The 16,774-nt window shown below is 39.2% G+C and overlaps 1 protein-coding gene across 3 annotated transcripts; it reads left to right on the forward strand.

Moving 5' to 3' along the window:
- The first annotated feature begins 4,185 nt into the window (after positions 1-4,185).
- slc2a3b (solute carrier family 2 member 3b) lies at positions 4,186-14,696 on the forward strand. Of its 3 annotated transcripts, none has more exons than XM_062421807.1 (11): positions 4,186-4,269; positions 4,894-5,040; positions 8,346-8,450; positions 8,993-9,153; positions 9,365-9,605; positions 9,745-9,907; positions 10,119-10,306; positions 11,614-11,718; positions 11,813-11,914; positions 12,052-12,261; positions 12,352-14,696. In XM_062421807.1, exons 2-11 carry the CDS (start codon positions 5,017-5,019, stop codon positions 12,601-12,603), a joined length of 1,551 nt encoding a protein of 516 aa, XP_062277791.1. In that variant the 5' UTR covers positions 4,186-4,269; positions 4,894-5,016; the 3' UTR covers positions 12,604-14,696. The 3 variants fall into 3 exon arrangements, with proteins under 3 accessions (XP_062277791.1, XP_062277793.1, XP_062277792.1); XM_062421809.1 differs by having other exon boundaries at positions 12,092-12,261; positions 12,352-12,440; XM_062421808.1 differs by lacking the exon at positions 4,186-4,269 and adding an exon at positions 4,728-4,765.
- The last annotated feature ends 2,078 nt before the right edge of the window (positions 14,697-16,774 follow it).

Raw genomic sequence — 16,774 nt, forward strand, 5'->3', positions numbered from 1 at the left:
TAATAAAAGTCTTTAAAGGGTATTTTTTACTCACTCTTTCAATCTACCAGGATTTTAATATTTATTTTATGTCACTGTAGACGTCACATTTCTTGTTAATCTTGAGGTTCATTGGTAACAGGAACATGACTTTCCCCTTTTTCAATTGTGTTTTGTAACAGCATCCAGTTACAACACTGACACATCCTTCCCTGGAGCACAGTTGTAATCGTCCTTTGATAATTATCATCAGCTCACCACATCCTCCACACTTGAACTCAACAATGCTCTAATATGTCCCTACATGCCTGACAGTAGTGTTCCGATTCTCTGTGCTGGTTTGTAGACCAACATAAATGGTTGTAGCTGTATTAGCTGTGATAGCCATAATAACTCACTAGAACATCAAGTGAAAGATTGCACAAAACTAAACACTTATTTCAAAAGACTGAGAACTGTGAATGTCATTGAGGGATGAGCCAGGGTCAGTGTGTATGTATGAGTCAATGGTAAGACATAACCACAGGGTGGCACTGTTGTATAAATATTAGATCATAAACTGCTCTGTGAGCTCTCTGTAACAGCCCTCTACAGTCTAAATCTTCTCATAAACCCAATGACCCTGAGCCAGCAGCTTTGTAATTACAAATGTTTAAATAACATTTAAACACACAAGACCACAACATACCAAACATACCTAAAATGTCATGATCAACTGAGGGGAAATGTGTATAAAAGTATGCAAATACATAGAATATTACAATTTGATGCAATGACGCAGCCATTTTAAACATAATGTGACTGTGTTTGAGTATTTTGTTGTATGTAATATAGACCTATAGGAATGGGTCTAATCAAGGGTCTAATCAAGGGACCCAAACCCTTGATTAGACCCATTCCTATAGGGTATAAAGAATATATAACCGATATTTTAGATTTTTTCTTTCTCCAACTTTTGAACTATCTAACAGAAGATTTCAGGGGAAAATCAGAGCTTTTTGAGGTTCATTACATTACATCTTCATAAATATTGATGCTTTGTGCCACATATTAGTTATAGAAAGATTCTTAAATCAAAAACATAAAGTGTCTGACATAAAACAATCGAAAGAACCATAAGTATAAGATTTAAAAATATATATATACTGTATACATATATTCCATGTTGCACTATTGTATTCAGAATAAGTAAATCAAAGAAAGAAACAGTTTCTTCTTGTCTACTAAATAATAAATGTTCTTTAGGTTGCTACAAGCCAGGAGCAAAAGTACACTGAATTTACACGTAGGGTGGCATTTTTCCTTTTATGAAAATCATTGAATCACATGGACGGTTTGGGCTCATACTACAGGATGTGGTTTGTGATGGGCTGTGTGTGTGTGTGTGTGTGTGTGTGTGTGTGTGTGTGTGTGTGTGTGTGTGTGTGTGTGTATACTTGAATTATGCATGTTGTGGGGACATAAATCCGTGTACGCAGTCACATTGTGGGAATGCGCCTTGCTTTTGGAGACAAAAAGCAGGTCCCCAGTAATGTAAATCATTAAATCTTAAGGTAGAAATTTGGTTCAAGGTTAAGGTGTAGGGTTCAGGTTAGGTTAAGTCTCCAGGAAATGAATATGAGTCAATGTAATGTCCTCTGAAGTGATGGAAACATGACTATGTGTGTGCAAGAGAAAGAGAGAGAGAAAGAAAGAAACAGGATACCTCGAACCCTCCTCACTTCCTTCCCTCTCACTCTGTGTGTGTGACTTAAGACTAGTTCATCAGGGACGGTTTCTTCAATCGCTGACAAAAGCCGTGTCCCCAATTGGTAAAACACAGATTTTTGGGACAGTGGTTAAGGTTAGGTTTAGGTGGTGGTTATGGTTGGGGTTAAGGTTTCCAGGAAATTTATGTAAACCTATATAGTGGCCCCAAAAGTGATCTAGGACAACTTGGGTGTGCATGCATGTGTGCGCGCACGCATGTGTGTGCGCGCGTGCGTGTGTTTGCTCTTTTGCAGATTCCTTATAATTTGATGTGCTCACTCAGGCCATGTCACTTGGGGAGATGCTGCAGGATGGGTTTCCTTGGTAACTGCTCGCCGAATACAGATAGGGTACTGGGACAGAGTGAACAAGGAGCATGGTTGCATGCCTGAAGATTTGCACGTCCCTCTCTGTTAGTTCCCCTTTATCTATTTTTTCTGTCTTACAGAGACATCATTTTGATTCCACAGAACTCACCGATCTGTATCTTGCAAGAAATTAGTCAACTACAAAAAAAGGAACTTGGCATTTCTACAATATGTCAATGTCTCCATATTTGGTGTCACTGTTACAGTACGTCAGATTTCCGGTCATTTTTTAGACACGCCTGTGTTTTTCAACTGAATCATGAATCAAATGGATTAGTGATGACTGTGATGTCATCCCATGTGCACAAAAGTAAGCTCAGTGGTTCTGAGGATTTTAAAATGTATTTTCTCATAAGATCATATTAAAGTCATGTCTTCAGGGTTGGTCATGGTTTGGCATCTCTTGGCAACACCCCCTTATTTACACCACAGTGGCATTTTTCCAGACATGATGCACAAGTGGATTTTCTAAACTCTGATGCAATCTGTATTCATAGCTTCTTACTCAGAAATCAGGTAAAAAGGAGTTCATACATGTGTCACCTGTGAGTATTGTTAAAAATAATCTGCCCCTTTATGAGGTCACATGCTGTTTTAAAACAGGACTGTAGCCACCATTTACGACAGCAGTTTTTCACACCTTTAAGTTGTTTTCTGTTAGCATTGTGCATGTGTGAGACAACTGTTAGCAATGTGCATGTGTGAGACACCTCTGCTCGTTTAATACGATTTAAGACCAAAACAGGAAAACATTTTTTTTGTTTAGTCTTGAATGTCGCATTGTGACTGAAATCAAACCCGAAATACAAGTCCCTGGTCTCCTCTTACAGATGTTACTAAATTTCGACTTAAAGGACAGGTTCACTATTTTTCATGACTGTATTAAAACAAGTCAGGGGCCCAAATTAACATTGAAATAGGTTCCTTCTGTTCATACTAGTTATTAGAAGATCCCTTAGTGTACTTGTAAGTGATGAGGGCCACATCCACAGTCCTCCTTCTGTGGATGTATTTAAAAGTGTATCTAAAGTTAATATGAAGCTTCAGTCATCCAAATGAGTCGAATTAAGTAGATATATTTCAGTGTTACAGTCTTTTTGCATTTCATACCCAGGGGCAACTCAATGTGCTTTACATAAAAACAAACATTGGACAGTAAGAATTGGAAGCACAAAACATACAATTAAAATAAATAAATAAAACCCAATTATAGTAAAAATTGGAAACATTAAAACATACAATTAAAAAAAAGAACTAAAAAAATAATAAAAAGCTAGACTAAACTAGAGCACAAAATATGAGAATGCAGCATAAAATAATAATTTGCATTAAACTCATTAAAAGGACATACAGTGAAAATGAATGAAAGAAGAAAACGTTTTTAACCTGGATTTAAAAATGTTCACATTTGGGGCTGATTTCAGTTCTGTTGGTAGTTCGTTGTTTTACAGTGACAAAGTCCCCCTTTTTGTTACTGTAATTCCACCATAGCTCAACAGGGAAACACAAACATATCCCTTAATATTTAAAAACACAGTAAAAGGCTAACCAGTTCTGCTCAACAAGTGGATTTAAACATGGCCACGGCCCTCGCATTTTTCTGGAGAACATGTCAAATACCTCCGTGGGGTTTAGGTGGGTTATGAAGATTAGAAATAGTTGATGAAGAATTAGGAGGGCTCCCCGTTTGTTTGCCACCCACTGAGCCGGTCTCATGATTTCTGCATGACCAGGCTTTGTATCTGGACTCCGTGCACATTGCCTTTTGTTCTCGCGCCCCCGGTGGGCAGCCGACGGGCCAGCAGCAGCACAGAGACTCCTTTCACCAGCACCGTTTGTTCTCCTCCTCTCCTCTCCGCTCCGCACTGCACGCTCAGTCGAGCACGTTCCCTTTTTCTGCTGAATTACGACAGACACGAGTTTAGCCGAAGTGAGTCGACCGGACGGGAAATTTCGTCTGCGCGTCTTACGCACAGGGGGCGCGCTCACATCTGTATGATAGAGAAGTCTCAGTGAAACGTGCCGCTGAACCTGTACCAGTTTCTATAAAAGAAAACCACACAGAGAAGAGGGAGGGTTGAACATTTGACATAGCAAACAGAGCCAGACAAGATTGACTTCACTGGATAGCTACATAAAGGCTGACACCTTACACAACTTACAGATAATAACGGTAAACATTTATTATTTATTTAAAATGATAATAATAATTGATCGTGTTTTTTGTCATTTACAAAAACGTTTACTCATTTGTTAATTTGAGCTGCTAAATTAAATACCTGTATATTTATTATATCATATTATTAGGATAAAAGTAGCCACGTGCGCGTAATAAAACATTGTTTAATAACTAAAATCTCGTCCATCTGGAGGATCATCTCAGCTCCGTACGCACAGTGTGGATTAGGACAGTTTCTGCTGTCCACTCTCAGATGTTGTTTAATGCTTTGTATTGATAAAAATAACTAAGGCGACAATAATTTAATTTGAAGAGACCGAGTTACATCACTTTTCTCTTGTCTAATTTCATCATTAGTGAGAGCAGAAGAGGAGGGTGAATACGAAAACAGAGGGAGGGGTTTACTGTCATTTTGAACTGTTTAATTCAGCTAGCTCAGACAAGTCCTTCAGCTGTCTGCAGAGTGCTCCTCACCATCAGAGACCATCAGGTCTGTAATTTATAGACTTTAATGGTGTAGGTTACCCACAGGATCCATTTTAATATCTAGATGCTTTATTCTAGAAAACATTTGTCATGAGGTTATCACTTATGGTTGTCTTATTTGTTCACTTTCAGGTTTGTCTGCTGACTGTTTGTACAGAGTGCTCATAAGGAATAAGAGCCTGCTCCTTCTACAATAAGCAGCAGTTTGTGATCTTAAGAAGTTTCCTTCTGAAAACCTTCCAACAAGCAGCAAACATGGAGCGGATGGAGGATGAAAGGGTAAATATGTTTTCATCATTTCTATTGCTGTTTGAGCTGTCGTTCGTTTTGTTTTTTTGCATGTGGTGTTTTTCTAAATTTAAAATCAGTATCATCCTTTAAAAGCTTCCTTTTAAAGATCTGATACTACTTCACAATTACTGTATTTTTCTTTTACATGCACATTAATTTAAGCAGTTCCCAGTAGTTCCAGAGGAAGAGAGTCAGCCAAGCTTTTGCCATTGTTTGTCTAATTCTGTGCCTGTTTTGAAGCCAGGACCTCCTAATGAATAAGAGTGTGGTATTTGCGAGTCACAGGTTGCCAATCCTGTACTTTTCCTCTCTGGCAAGAGCAGGAATATGGGGGATGAGAGTTAAGCGTTTCAGGACATGACTAAGAGAGAAAGACTGGAGACTGAACTGTTGGGTGGCAAGTTTGAACTTGATTGTGTTTTATTATCTCGAGTTTGTTTTGCATGGGAGAGTAGAGAGGTGAGTTGAGCGAGTACTAATATGACGAAAAGAGATGTGGGAAAGTGGAAGCAAGGTGTGACAACAGGTAAAAAGAAGACGAATAGAGATCATGTGCAACAAAACAGAGATAGTGTTTTTCTTATAATTACAATTATCTTAAGTTAAAGAGAAATTGCCTGAAACCTGTACTGAAGCCTTCACAAACCTCCTGTGCACTTTGTCTTTTGAAACATGTTGCATGCAGTTTCTTCATCCCCATTACTTAACATTTTTACATGAACTGCATTGGTGTAATAAACCACCAAGTGACAGTGAATATCAGCATGCACTGCAAAAGGTCTTATACAAAATGTTTGCACACAAAGAGCAAAGAAAACCAAAGATCAAGTTCATGATAAAAAAAAAACCTCAAATGTATTTTAGGCAGAATGATTAAAGGAGAAAGAAGACGTTGTTTGACGCAGGTGGGAAAGAGAAGTACCGAATTTTGTAATATTTTTCCTCGAGAAAGATTTCAAAATGACATGAATGTGGAAGTTGAGTGTTGAAGAAGATGGGTGTAACTCAAGGGTCACTCTGAATTTTGAGAGAGAGGATGATGAAAAGATATTGTTGAAATGCAATAACTGCATTTAGTTTGGAAACATTTATTCAATTATCAACATAACAGTTTAATATTAGAGTACAAATTACACACATACATTTACAAAATCAAGGAACTACAGTCTAGTTACTATAGTGCGAAGTTCATTCTTGACCTTCAGATCAGCAGGTAAGAAAACAGGGTAATTAGATGTACGTTTATTAATGATGTGACAATTAGCAGAATATTAAACGTTTATTCATCAATTGTACAAACAAAAATGCAAACACAAATTTGACCCGTGCATTCATTATTTTATAGAATACAGCTGCAACATAGAATAGAGCTACATTTATTTACTATTTGTGCTTTGCTGCTAATTTGACAAATAACCTACATAACAACCACCCATGCATGGAAACACACAGATGCACTATATTAAATACATGTTTGCCCAACTACATTCCCCTCAACATGCCCGTACACTGTCTGATTCAGTCACATAATAGTCATAACATACGTAATGTGCCTTATGCCGTCAGCCACTCCCTACATATAGAAACAATGTTAATGTTGCTCAACATCAGCATGTCCCTGCAAATGCAATTTATAATTCTGCACAGGCTGATCTCTCACACACATTAAAATACACGCCCACATGCAGGTTTTTTAATCTCTAGTATGATTGGACCGCTCCTCCCCAGAAAAACCTGGAATGTTTGCTGTCCTCATGTCAGGTTACCTGAGATGAACTAAAAGCAAAAGTCAAAGTTGAAGACATGCCTTTAACTGCATTTAATTTGTTCCCCCTTTTATGCAGTTGTGATTATAGGGGACCGTTTTAACATTTAAATGTAACTATTATTCTCAAATGTGAGGTGACTTCTTTACTTTTTTTCCCTCTGTACATTTTTATCATGCATTTGTTTTAGTACTATCAGTTTGTATTTCCCCTGCACTGTCACTTTATCATGCATGCCACATTTCCTGTGTGCCACACAGACTAACAACGTAGTTTAACACTGGTGTTCATCTTGTTTTAGTACTCTAGTTAGACAAGACCATGATGTCCCTCTGTTGCTTGATTAAAACTATCAGTATCTCACTCTCTGCTATCAGTTCAGCATAATTTGTTTCAAGCAATTCATCACTTTCTACTCTGTGGAATTTCATTCTGAGCCGTGTGGTGGAGTATTATAACTTAATGGCCATACATATTTGAAGTTAGGCACTTTGTTTCAGGAGAGGGAAACTCTTTGAACTACTGTTTGATTTCAAAATCCAGCTCATATTGAGGCTGTTTGTTCCTAATGAACATGCTGTTTCATTACGTTTGAGGAATTTGTTATTTTATCTGTGCAGATAGTGGTATCGTGTATGGTAAAACAGTGTGACAAAGCTCAATGTGCCTGTTTTTGTACTTGTTGGAAGTGTGTCTTTGACTTTACTGTGATTACAGATTATTTAAAACAATGTATTAATTTGCTGATGGACACACTAAATGTTTTACAGATGCTGCACAGTTAGGGTAGTGTTGAAACAGGAGCAGATTTACAAAATAAATGGATTAAACTGGATAATTAAAATGGATTTCCTTTCATTAATAAGTCTATTTGGACATTAGCCCTTAACTGTTATGTTAACTGTTCAAATAATAACCTTTGCATTACAGTAACTGTAAAAGAGATCTAGTCCTCTGGTTATTTGTTAAATCAATGTGAAACTTTGATTGGGGGTTCCCACCTTTGACAGAGGGCCTCCACAGTAGACTTGGAGCTACAATTGAATTCAAACCAATTACTCTGTGCAGTTCTGCTTGGTTGGATACCTTTTACATATTGTAAATTTAAGTCCCGAAGGGATTGATGTCGGGTGTATTAGCTAGTTATTATGAGCTAAGCCCACTTTAATGCTGAAACCAGCAGGAAAAAAACATTCACAATAGGATTCAGTCTTTTTCTCTTCGGGTGTCTTTAGCTACTTAGCTGAGAAATACCTCAGAAGTGCCCGTGCAGTGTTGTAACACCTAGCTTTCACAGCAGTACTGTGAGCCTGCAGCTGCTAATGCAGAAAGCTGAAAACAGAGAGGGAGAGCAGATGTAGAAAGGCTCATTGTGCATAATTACCAGTGTCACTATAAACAAGAGCTTTGTATGGAGCCAGGAACAGGCCATGTCCACCATTCAAACTGAGGGAATGATTGTACATAAACTCCATTTGCTCATTGTTTTAATCTTTCACGTCTGTTTGTCCTCCTGTCTCTCCACAGCCAAAACAGAAGGTAACCATGTACCTTCTCTACTGTGTTTTCACGGCAGTCATCGGCTCGCTACAGTTTGGCTACAATACCGGAGTCATCAACGCACCAGAGCAGGTGTGTGCATGTGTGTTTAAGGATGTGTGTGTTTATGTTTGCCACGTGCTAGCCATGCAGCTGGATGGATTCTTATAATGAACATTTAGTGTTTTCATGTGTTAAGACAGCAGGGACAACCCTTAATGGGGTGGGACTAATGTCATGATTAGTAATAGATAATGACATTAGTATTGCAGAACTCTTTAAAATCACATATAAATATACATATAGATTTAAAAGACATTTTTTAATTGCCATTTTTTTGAATCATTCGAACACTTTTATGTTGTTTTTCTGTATCTTTAGTTTTGAAAGTAGGGCAGCTTGTATTTGTGAGCTAAATTTGACTTATGGTGCTAAAGATAATGTTTTCATTATGGCAATGCTAAAAGCTGTACTGCCCCCATGTGGACATGTCAAAAAACTCTCAAATCATATCAAACACATGCTCTGTCACATCTGTTAGACCTTAATTTAAGTATGTGGACATTAAACTACGGAAGACAAATGCTTTTAAAATAAAATAAAAAACACAGCACTTTTTTCTGTGGGCTTGACAGAAACTGAGGAGCTTCTTCCGCAATGTGTCTATGGATCGTTATGGGGAGCCTTTCAGTGACGAAACCATTACCGTGGTGTGGAGTGTTTCTGTGGCCATTTTCAGTGTGGGAGGCATGATAGGGTCTTTCTCTGTCGGAGCCATGGTCAACAAGTTTGGCAGGTGAGAACATCACGTATACATCAGATATAATAAAAGATAGCAGACAGTAAAATCAATCAAGTCTTTTTCAGTGTTATTAGTAGGCTTTACTGAAATGTTGCACTTACAGTGTGAGCACTCATCACACATTTTTGTAGTTGTTTGATTTTTTCAGTTTTTTTCTCTTACTCTTACTAACCTTGTTCATATTTCTTGTGTGTCTCATCACCAGGCGCAAGTCCATGCTTCTAGCAAACACCGTGGCTGTACTGGGCGGCACTTTGATGGGACTGTCGACCGTGAGTCGATCTTTTGAGATGGTCATTGTCGGCCGGTTTGTCATCGGCGTGTTCTGTGGTCTGTGCACAGGACTGACACCCATGTATGTGGGCGAGATCTCTCCTACGGCTCTCCGAGGAGCCTTTGGCACACTGCACCAACTGGGTGTAGTTATTGGCATTCTGGTAGCACAGGTATGAGGATGTGATATGGTGATTATATTATCGGTGATGTTCATACTAGGTTACACACACTGAAGTAGAATTTAGTGTGGCAGAAATTAATTGAGTGTGTTTAATCTGACTCAAATGATTCATCGCCTGTGTATTTTAGATCTTTGGTCTGGAGTTTCTTTTGGGCTCAGACACTCTGTGGCCTCTACTGCTGGCCCTGACTGCCCTGCCCGCTGTAGCACAGAGCATCATGCTGCTCTTCTGCCCTGAGAGTCCTCGCTACCTGCTCATCAACCTCAATCAGGAGGAGGATGCACAAAAAGGTCAGTCTTGAGACTGAGTTTACACACTACCAACAAGATGGCGACTATCAGACTGAATATACTGTCTAATGTCTCATATATTCTTAATGATCTGTGGATTGAAGCATGTCATATAGATGAGGTGTGTTTTATTAAAATGTTATCAGTCAAACGTGGCATTATATTTGCATACTTACTTCCTCTCTATTCATATCCTTTCTTCTCCTTGTAGCACTGGTTTGTCTGCGCGGCCGTGAAGATGTTAGCGAAGATATTCAGGAGATGAAGGAGGAAGCGATGAAGATGGCCCTGGAAAAGAAAGTGACTATACTTGAACTTTTCCGCTCCCCAAACTACCGTCAACCAATCATTATCGCTATCATCCTCCAGCTCTCTCAGCAGCTGTCTGGCATCAACGCTGTGAGTAGACGTCATATCCTATTAATGGAGCACTGTGATCGAGATATAATGATCAAATGTCAGTCTAAATGAACTGTAAGGGCAGTCTTTAAATACCTTATCTTAAACATGAATATTTAAAGGAGCATTCACTGAAATGATACAAATGTTTTTGACAAGCCCATGACAGAGGATGCTTTGTGGCTCAAGGCAATGTTAGATTGAGTGGAATAATGTAGGCCTCTGAGAGTCAATAGATACAGAGAAACACAGGGGTATTTGTTAAAAAGGTCATATAACAGGGTTGACTAAATGTTTTAGCGGTTACTGGATCTGGCCTGACAATCACAGTGGAACTGCTGCAGCCTGTGGCTAGGGCGAGCGACATTGATTCAACTCTTACAGACACATTAACACTGATGACCTATATCACTCACTAGCAGAGCAGCTAGTAGAGTAAATATTCAAAAGGTTAAAGCTTGACTAATCAATATTTGTATTTTAGAAGGGACATATTGTCATACATACCTGATCTATATCTATATTCTGGCTTTACAGTTCAGAAAAGTCTTAATGTATTTTATACTGGCTCTTTACGCTGTCTGAAACAGGAGGTTTTGGCTTCTGTCTCTTTAAGGCCCCTTTCTAGATAAGCCAACTCCATTCTGATCGGCCAGTGGTCAACATGTTCAAGCCAAAATCTGATCTGAAATATGCAAGTGACGAAAATGAACAGCCCAGGGAGAAACCACAACTACTAGACCTATCATTTCAAATGCAGCCCTGGCTTTTCACTTGCAGGGAGCATTTTACATTTACGGTTACCTCAGTTATGGAGCTTTGACTTTGTTTAGACATTTGACATCATAACAGTATAACAATAACATCAAATCACAAAAAAGCATGATATGTCTGATATAGCATCTTTCAGCTCATTGTTTTGGTTTTATGGTCCACAATTTTACTGTTTTGGTTCTCTCTTCTGTCATCAACCTTGTCTCCTCATATTTTGCAAAAACTTTTCATAAACATGCTACCTGCCAGGCACCAAATAGCAGACAGGCAAAGTTAGCAGGTAAGCATAGTGGAGCATATAGCAGCTAAAGAGCTTGTTAGTTCACTCAGGAGTTGTTGGAGACCAAACCAGAAGTAAAAGAGACTAAATGTTGTATTAGATACACCAGGTGGCCAGAAAGGTCAAGACAGATGCTAATGTAGCTCCATTTCTGCTGGATGTGTTCATACTCAGCTTAATGCACTGCCCTTAAGGCTTAAGTGGATAAAGACTGCATTAGACATAATAACAATAACTCTTTCTCTCCTTTCAGGTGTTTTACTACTCCACAGGCATTTTTGAAACGGCTGGTGTAAAAGAGCCCATCTATGCCACCATTGGAGCTGGAGTTGTCAACACTGTGTTTACTGTTGTCTCTGTAAGTGTCTGACTACATTTTGTTTACACTCCTACAGTTTCGTATCTATTTATTAGAGTATTTATTTAATCAACTTTTTTCTTTTGGACCCTAGCTCTTCCTGGTTGAAAGGGCAGGGAGAAGGACCTTACACCTGATTGGACTCGCTGGAATGGCTGTCAGTGCCCTCCTCATGACTATCTCCCTCTCTTTGGTGGTGAGTGACCCTTGCAAGAAATGTCAAATTGAGTTAACTTTTTGCTTACAAAAATAAAATCTCAATGCGCTTTACTTCTATCATTGTGTTTTTTTGTCTTTTCTTTTCTGACTGTTTCACTGTTTTTATCTCTGAAGAGAGAGGGCAGCAACACTCTATTAAGTTACCTGGCCATAGTGGCCGTATTTGGCTTTGTTGCCAGTTTTGAAATGGGTCCAGGTCCCATCCCCTGGTTCATCGTGGCGGAGCTCTTCTCCCAGGGTCCTCGACCTGCTGCCATGGCCATCTCTGGTTTGTCTAACTGGACTGCCAACTTCCTGGTTGGGATAACTTTTCCGAAACTAGCGGTACAGATACATTTACTGCACGTTGATCTATAAGCAGTTCGACTTTGTTACAGTTTGTTACAAACATCTCTCTCTCTCTTCATCTCTCAGGAGGTTTGTGGTCCTTATGTCTTCATCATCTTCATGAACTTCCTCATCGTATTCTTCATCTTCACCTTCCTGCGGGTACCTGAGACCAAAGGAAGGACCTTTGATGACATCGCCCAGGGATTTGCTGCCAGTGCAGGGAAAACCCCAGTGCCTGAGGCGGTGGTCGTGGGCCTTCCAGATAGCAAAGACCCTGCACCTATGTCCCCGACAGAAAAGGTTCCCATGGTGGATCTTCCTGCAGATAAACCATGAACATGAAAAAGAAGGAAAACTTAGGGTACAACAAAGAAAACAGTTTTCACGCACATAGATATTGTAAGGACTCGCAAATGACAAAAGAGCAGCTTAGTGCCACGGAATGTGTTTAGAAAAACCAACTCAGTGTATTAATGCAGATATAAGATAGCGATGAGTGTGCCTTGTTTAAAATTACATTGTGTTTTTTTATAGATTCCCTAGTTACAAATGCTAAAATAATTGAGAGAGGTCCCTGTAAGCCTGCTGTAAACACAGGCCAAACTTAACTGAATTACCAGTACTTAATTTTTGTTGACATTCCCAGTGCCAGCTCCACACATATTCCCATGTAAGAGGATCAACATATGTTCAGTGTTAAGACCCCACGCCCTCAGCTACCCCCAGTGTTAAAAGGTTGTAGGATTTGGGGTTTTATGTATTGAGGTCAAGCTTGGAAAGCTGCTGTTGGAGCCCAGTAGTTTGACCCAAAAAGACTGACTTGTTGTCCTGTCTGCCTGCTTGATGTGCCTCACTGCCAGAGGAAGGGAGTCATGTTGTCCTGAGTAAACATGGAGGGGGTGCTGTACAGTAGCAGTATTTCTCCCCTTCAGGTGCACAAAAAAGCACTGACTATAGACTTATAAGTTTATTTAAGCATTCTGAGAGTAGAGGATGTTTGTATTTATGTGTTTGAACTCAGCCACGCTTGTGCTGATAAAAAATAACACAAGGACAGTTATGTTAACTCGTACTGCCACTAAGAACAATATTATTTGTATGACAATGAGATGTAGTCTAACACTGCCAAGCCGTAACAAAGTCTCTTTACAGGCTTTCTGCTCATAAAACCACAACCTAACCTCGTGTTTTTATTATTATTTCACTGTAGCGTACAGAAAGAATGAGAATTGTTTACAGTATGCATTACAACAGTTAGCTATGAAATGCAATGAAGCATTTTGATGCTCCATAACTCAGGTGGATAATTGTGTTACAGGGCTTCTAAGTGCTATAGTTTAGAAATGCACTTATCCATCACTGTACTTGAAACTCTTGGACATCTGTACGTAACTACTAGCAGCAGCTATTGCATCAAAGGTCATCAAATCAAAAGTTCTTGTCAGGGCTGAACAGTATTTCATCATTTTGAGGGATGTATCACAACACATTCAAGTCTACTGATGATTAAATAACAGCACACACATATCTCAGTCAAAGCAAGATATTCCACATATGGTGAGGCGAGGTTGAGTAAAAACACTAATGAATTGTATTTATTTCACTTGTTAATGCACAGAAAATGTCTTTTTGTCTGTAATTGTCTTTAATAGTCTGAAATCATGTATATGTCTTGTCAAATATTCATTAAGTGCATCATGATAAGCTGTTATTCATGCTTACAAATGAGTGTGTCAATGTTTGCACAGTTGCATCACTGGTAAGAAAGCCCTTCTCAACGTTTGAGCTCAACAGTGTTTCATTTCCACTCTGGCAGTCAGACTACTTTTTTTAATGATTGTGTATATTATGTGTGGCTCTCTCCTAGAATGTGTATGCTTTTGGTTGTTGTTCATAATCCAGTTGAATCTGTGTTACATCCACTCCGATTTCTGTTGCACTCTGGAAACAATGTTACTATGGTGAATACCACGATGTTGCGCTGCAATTTTTGGGAAAACAGAAGTGAGAAGTGACACAGAAGTGTGTGAGAGTCAGATAAGAGTTTACCTTTACTGTTTTTCTATTATAATGTCCTGCTGTAATAATATGAGTGACACCGAGAAACTTAAAAGGAAATAAAGTTGTCCATATTTTAAGGGAATGTGTGACTTGAATTATGAGCATAAAACAGAGCTTTCTGTTTTTTTTTTTTCTTGCTATAATGCTATAAGTCAAAGCAAATTTGTTTCCATGAATATTTAATGTAACCGCAGTCTCTGTGCTAGTGAAAGTGTGTCTGGTATTTTGTCTGGTACCCACTTCTGCACCAGCAACTCTATTTCCTTCTTTGCACTTTGGCAAAACTTCAGTTAGCTGCGCAGTTGCACACTGTAGAGCTAACCAACTCTCTAAAACACTGAAATAAAGACATAAATTGAAAAACAAGACTTCAGTTTTTCTGTGGCTTCTGTTGCTGTTGTTGCTGTATGGTTCAGACTCGATGTTTTTTAAGGATGGCATGCATAAGGAGGAGTTATGAGGTCAGATTTCCTCTTAGGTCACACAGCTTCAAATGCCAAACCAGACCACATGTACTATGTGGAGATGCAAGCGAATATTTACGTCAAAAGGGGAATTCCTCGGAAATTTACTTTTAACACTGCTGTGAAAAAGGGAACATTAAAGTTACAGGTCTTCACTGTTGTTTTATGGGTGTAGTTGTTGTCACATTTGAGAGAAATCAAATCCTTAGTGAGTTGCATTTCCAGAGGTTGTTGATTTTATTTGATTTATTAGACAAGGCCAGCAAGGCATGTTTATTTGTGTAGCACATTTCAACAATGAGAAAATTCAATGTGCTTTACATAAAACGTAAAAGGGATCGACACAGGATATAAAAGCAACACATGGCAATAAATAAGACATTAAAATACAATTAAAAAGTGTGAATTTGCAAATAAAATTAAGCTAGAATAGAATAGGGGAGAAGAAGAATAAAAAACATTAGGGTTGCAATATATTTTCATTATTGCTCAGTTTACAGATTATTTCAAAGATTGAATAATTGATCACTTGGACTATAGAACTCCTGAAGTCATTTAAAGATGCAACTACAGAGCTGCAGAACAGAATGTATTAAAAGTAGAAAACAAATGCAGTTTAAGAGAATAAAAAAACAAAAATATATGCTATAATTTTAAAAGTATCTGACTAAAAGCTGAGCATTAGTTAAAGGGGGCTTAAGGAAATCTTAAATAATAAATGATTAATTATAAAAAATGGCTACTCATTCTCTAACGATTTAACTATCAATTAATCATCTGATGAAGATGTTTTTTTTTTCGTTTTTTTTCTCCAAACTAGTATGAGGAGTAAGTTCATGCAGAACAAGCTAAAAATGGATTAAGAAGTTTTACATCCCGTCTTAATGACTAGAGCACCATGATCCATGACCCCCCCCCCCCCCTCCCCCACCTTACCTTCTGTACCTCAGCCCCTCGGAGCACAGAGCCTTGGGTAAAGGGCCCCCGGCTGGCTGGGAATGGGGCCATCTAACTGTGTCAAGCCAATAGGCAACATCTCCCTGCATGAGTCTACTCAAGTCTTACTCATTGCAGTGAACTGGGGCATGAAAGCCCATCAACAAGCAGCAGTACTGCAGTCTGACCAGAGAGTGGTGTGCAAGGGCACTCCAGTGTGTTTGCGTGTGTGTGTGTGTCTAGATGCTGTCTGGATGAGCAATACTGTGAGGCGATGAGTGTGTGAGAGATGGGGGGGGGAGAAGTGAGGGGGGAGGCATGAAGAAGCCACATAAAGGATGGAGGGCATCCAAAAATGTGACTAAATAATATTCATTTTCCATAAAAGGTAGAACTGAGAGAGAGATCTGAAAAAAGGGAAAAAAGTTGGGCACCGTCACATGCCACAGCTTGAAAAATGCAAGTTAGCAGTGTGTCCAGACATGTGAGGGATGCCACAGTTTGAGGCACAGTCTTCCAGGCGGCCTTGTGCAAATCTGTGTACTAGAGGAGAGCTGGAATGGACGTAGTCAGGCATGTCTAGACAGTAGTTTTAGAGACGAGACAAACTTGTTTAATAATTTTTCCTCCGCCAATTCTTTCTCTTGTTGACTATTTCATTGTTTCTCTCAAATAAAAGAGAAAAAAACTGTCTTCCACTCTCCTCCTCTCACTCTTCCTGATCCTGTTCTCTCCCCGTCTCTGTGACAACACTGCTTTGTTTACTTCCTCCGTTGGCAGTACACTCCTATGTGCTGCTGTCTATTTTGCTCTGTAAATATTTTTCTCCTTCCCTCATCCATTCATCCATCTACACCCCCCGTCCTCCGTCTCCCTCTCTCTCTCTCAGATAAAGGGAGCAAACAGACTCCACCCCCTCTTTCACCCCCCTCTCTTGCTCTCTCTCTCTCGCTCTCTGTCACACAAACTCACTCTATCTCCCTCTTTCTCTCTCTTTCATGCCCTATCCCTCCCTCTCTCTCTGTCAGTGTCATTCTCTAGTGGAG

Source organism: Scomber scombrus, chromosome 7 (assembly GCF_963691925.1).
Source record: "Scomber scombrus chromosome 7, fScoSco1.1, whole genome shotgun sequence".
NCBI classification, from domain to species: domain Eukaryota; kingdom Metazoa; phylum Chordata; class Actinopteri; order Scombriformes; family Scombridae; genus Scomber; species Scomber scombrus.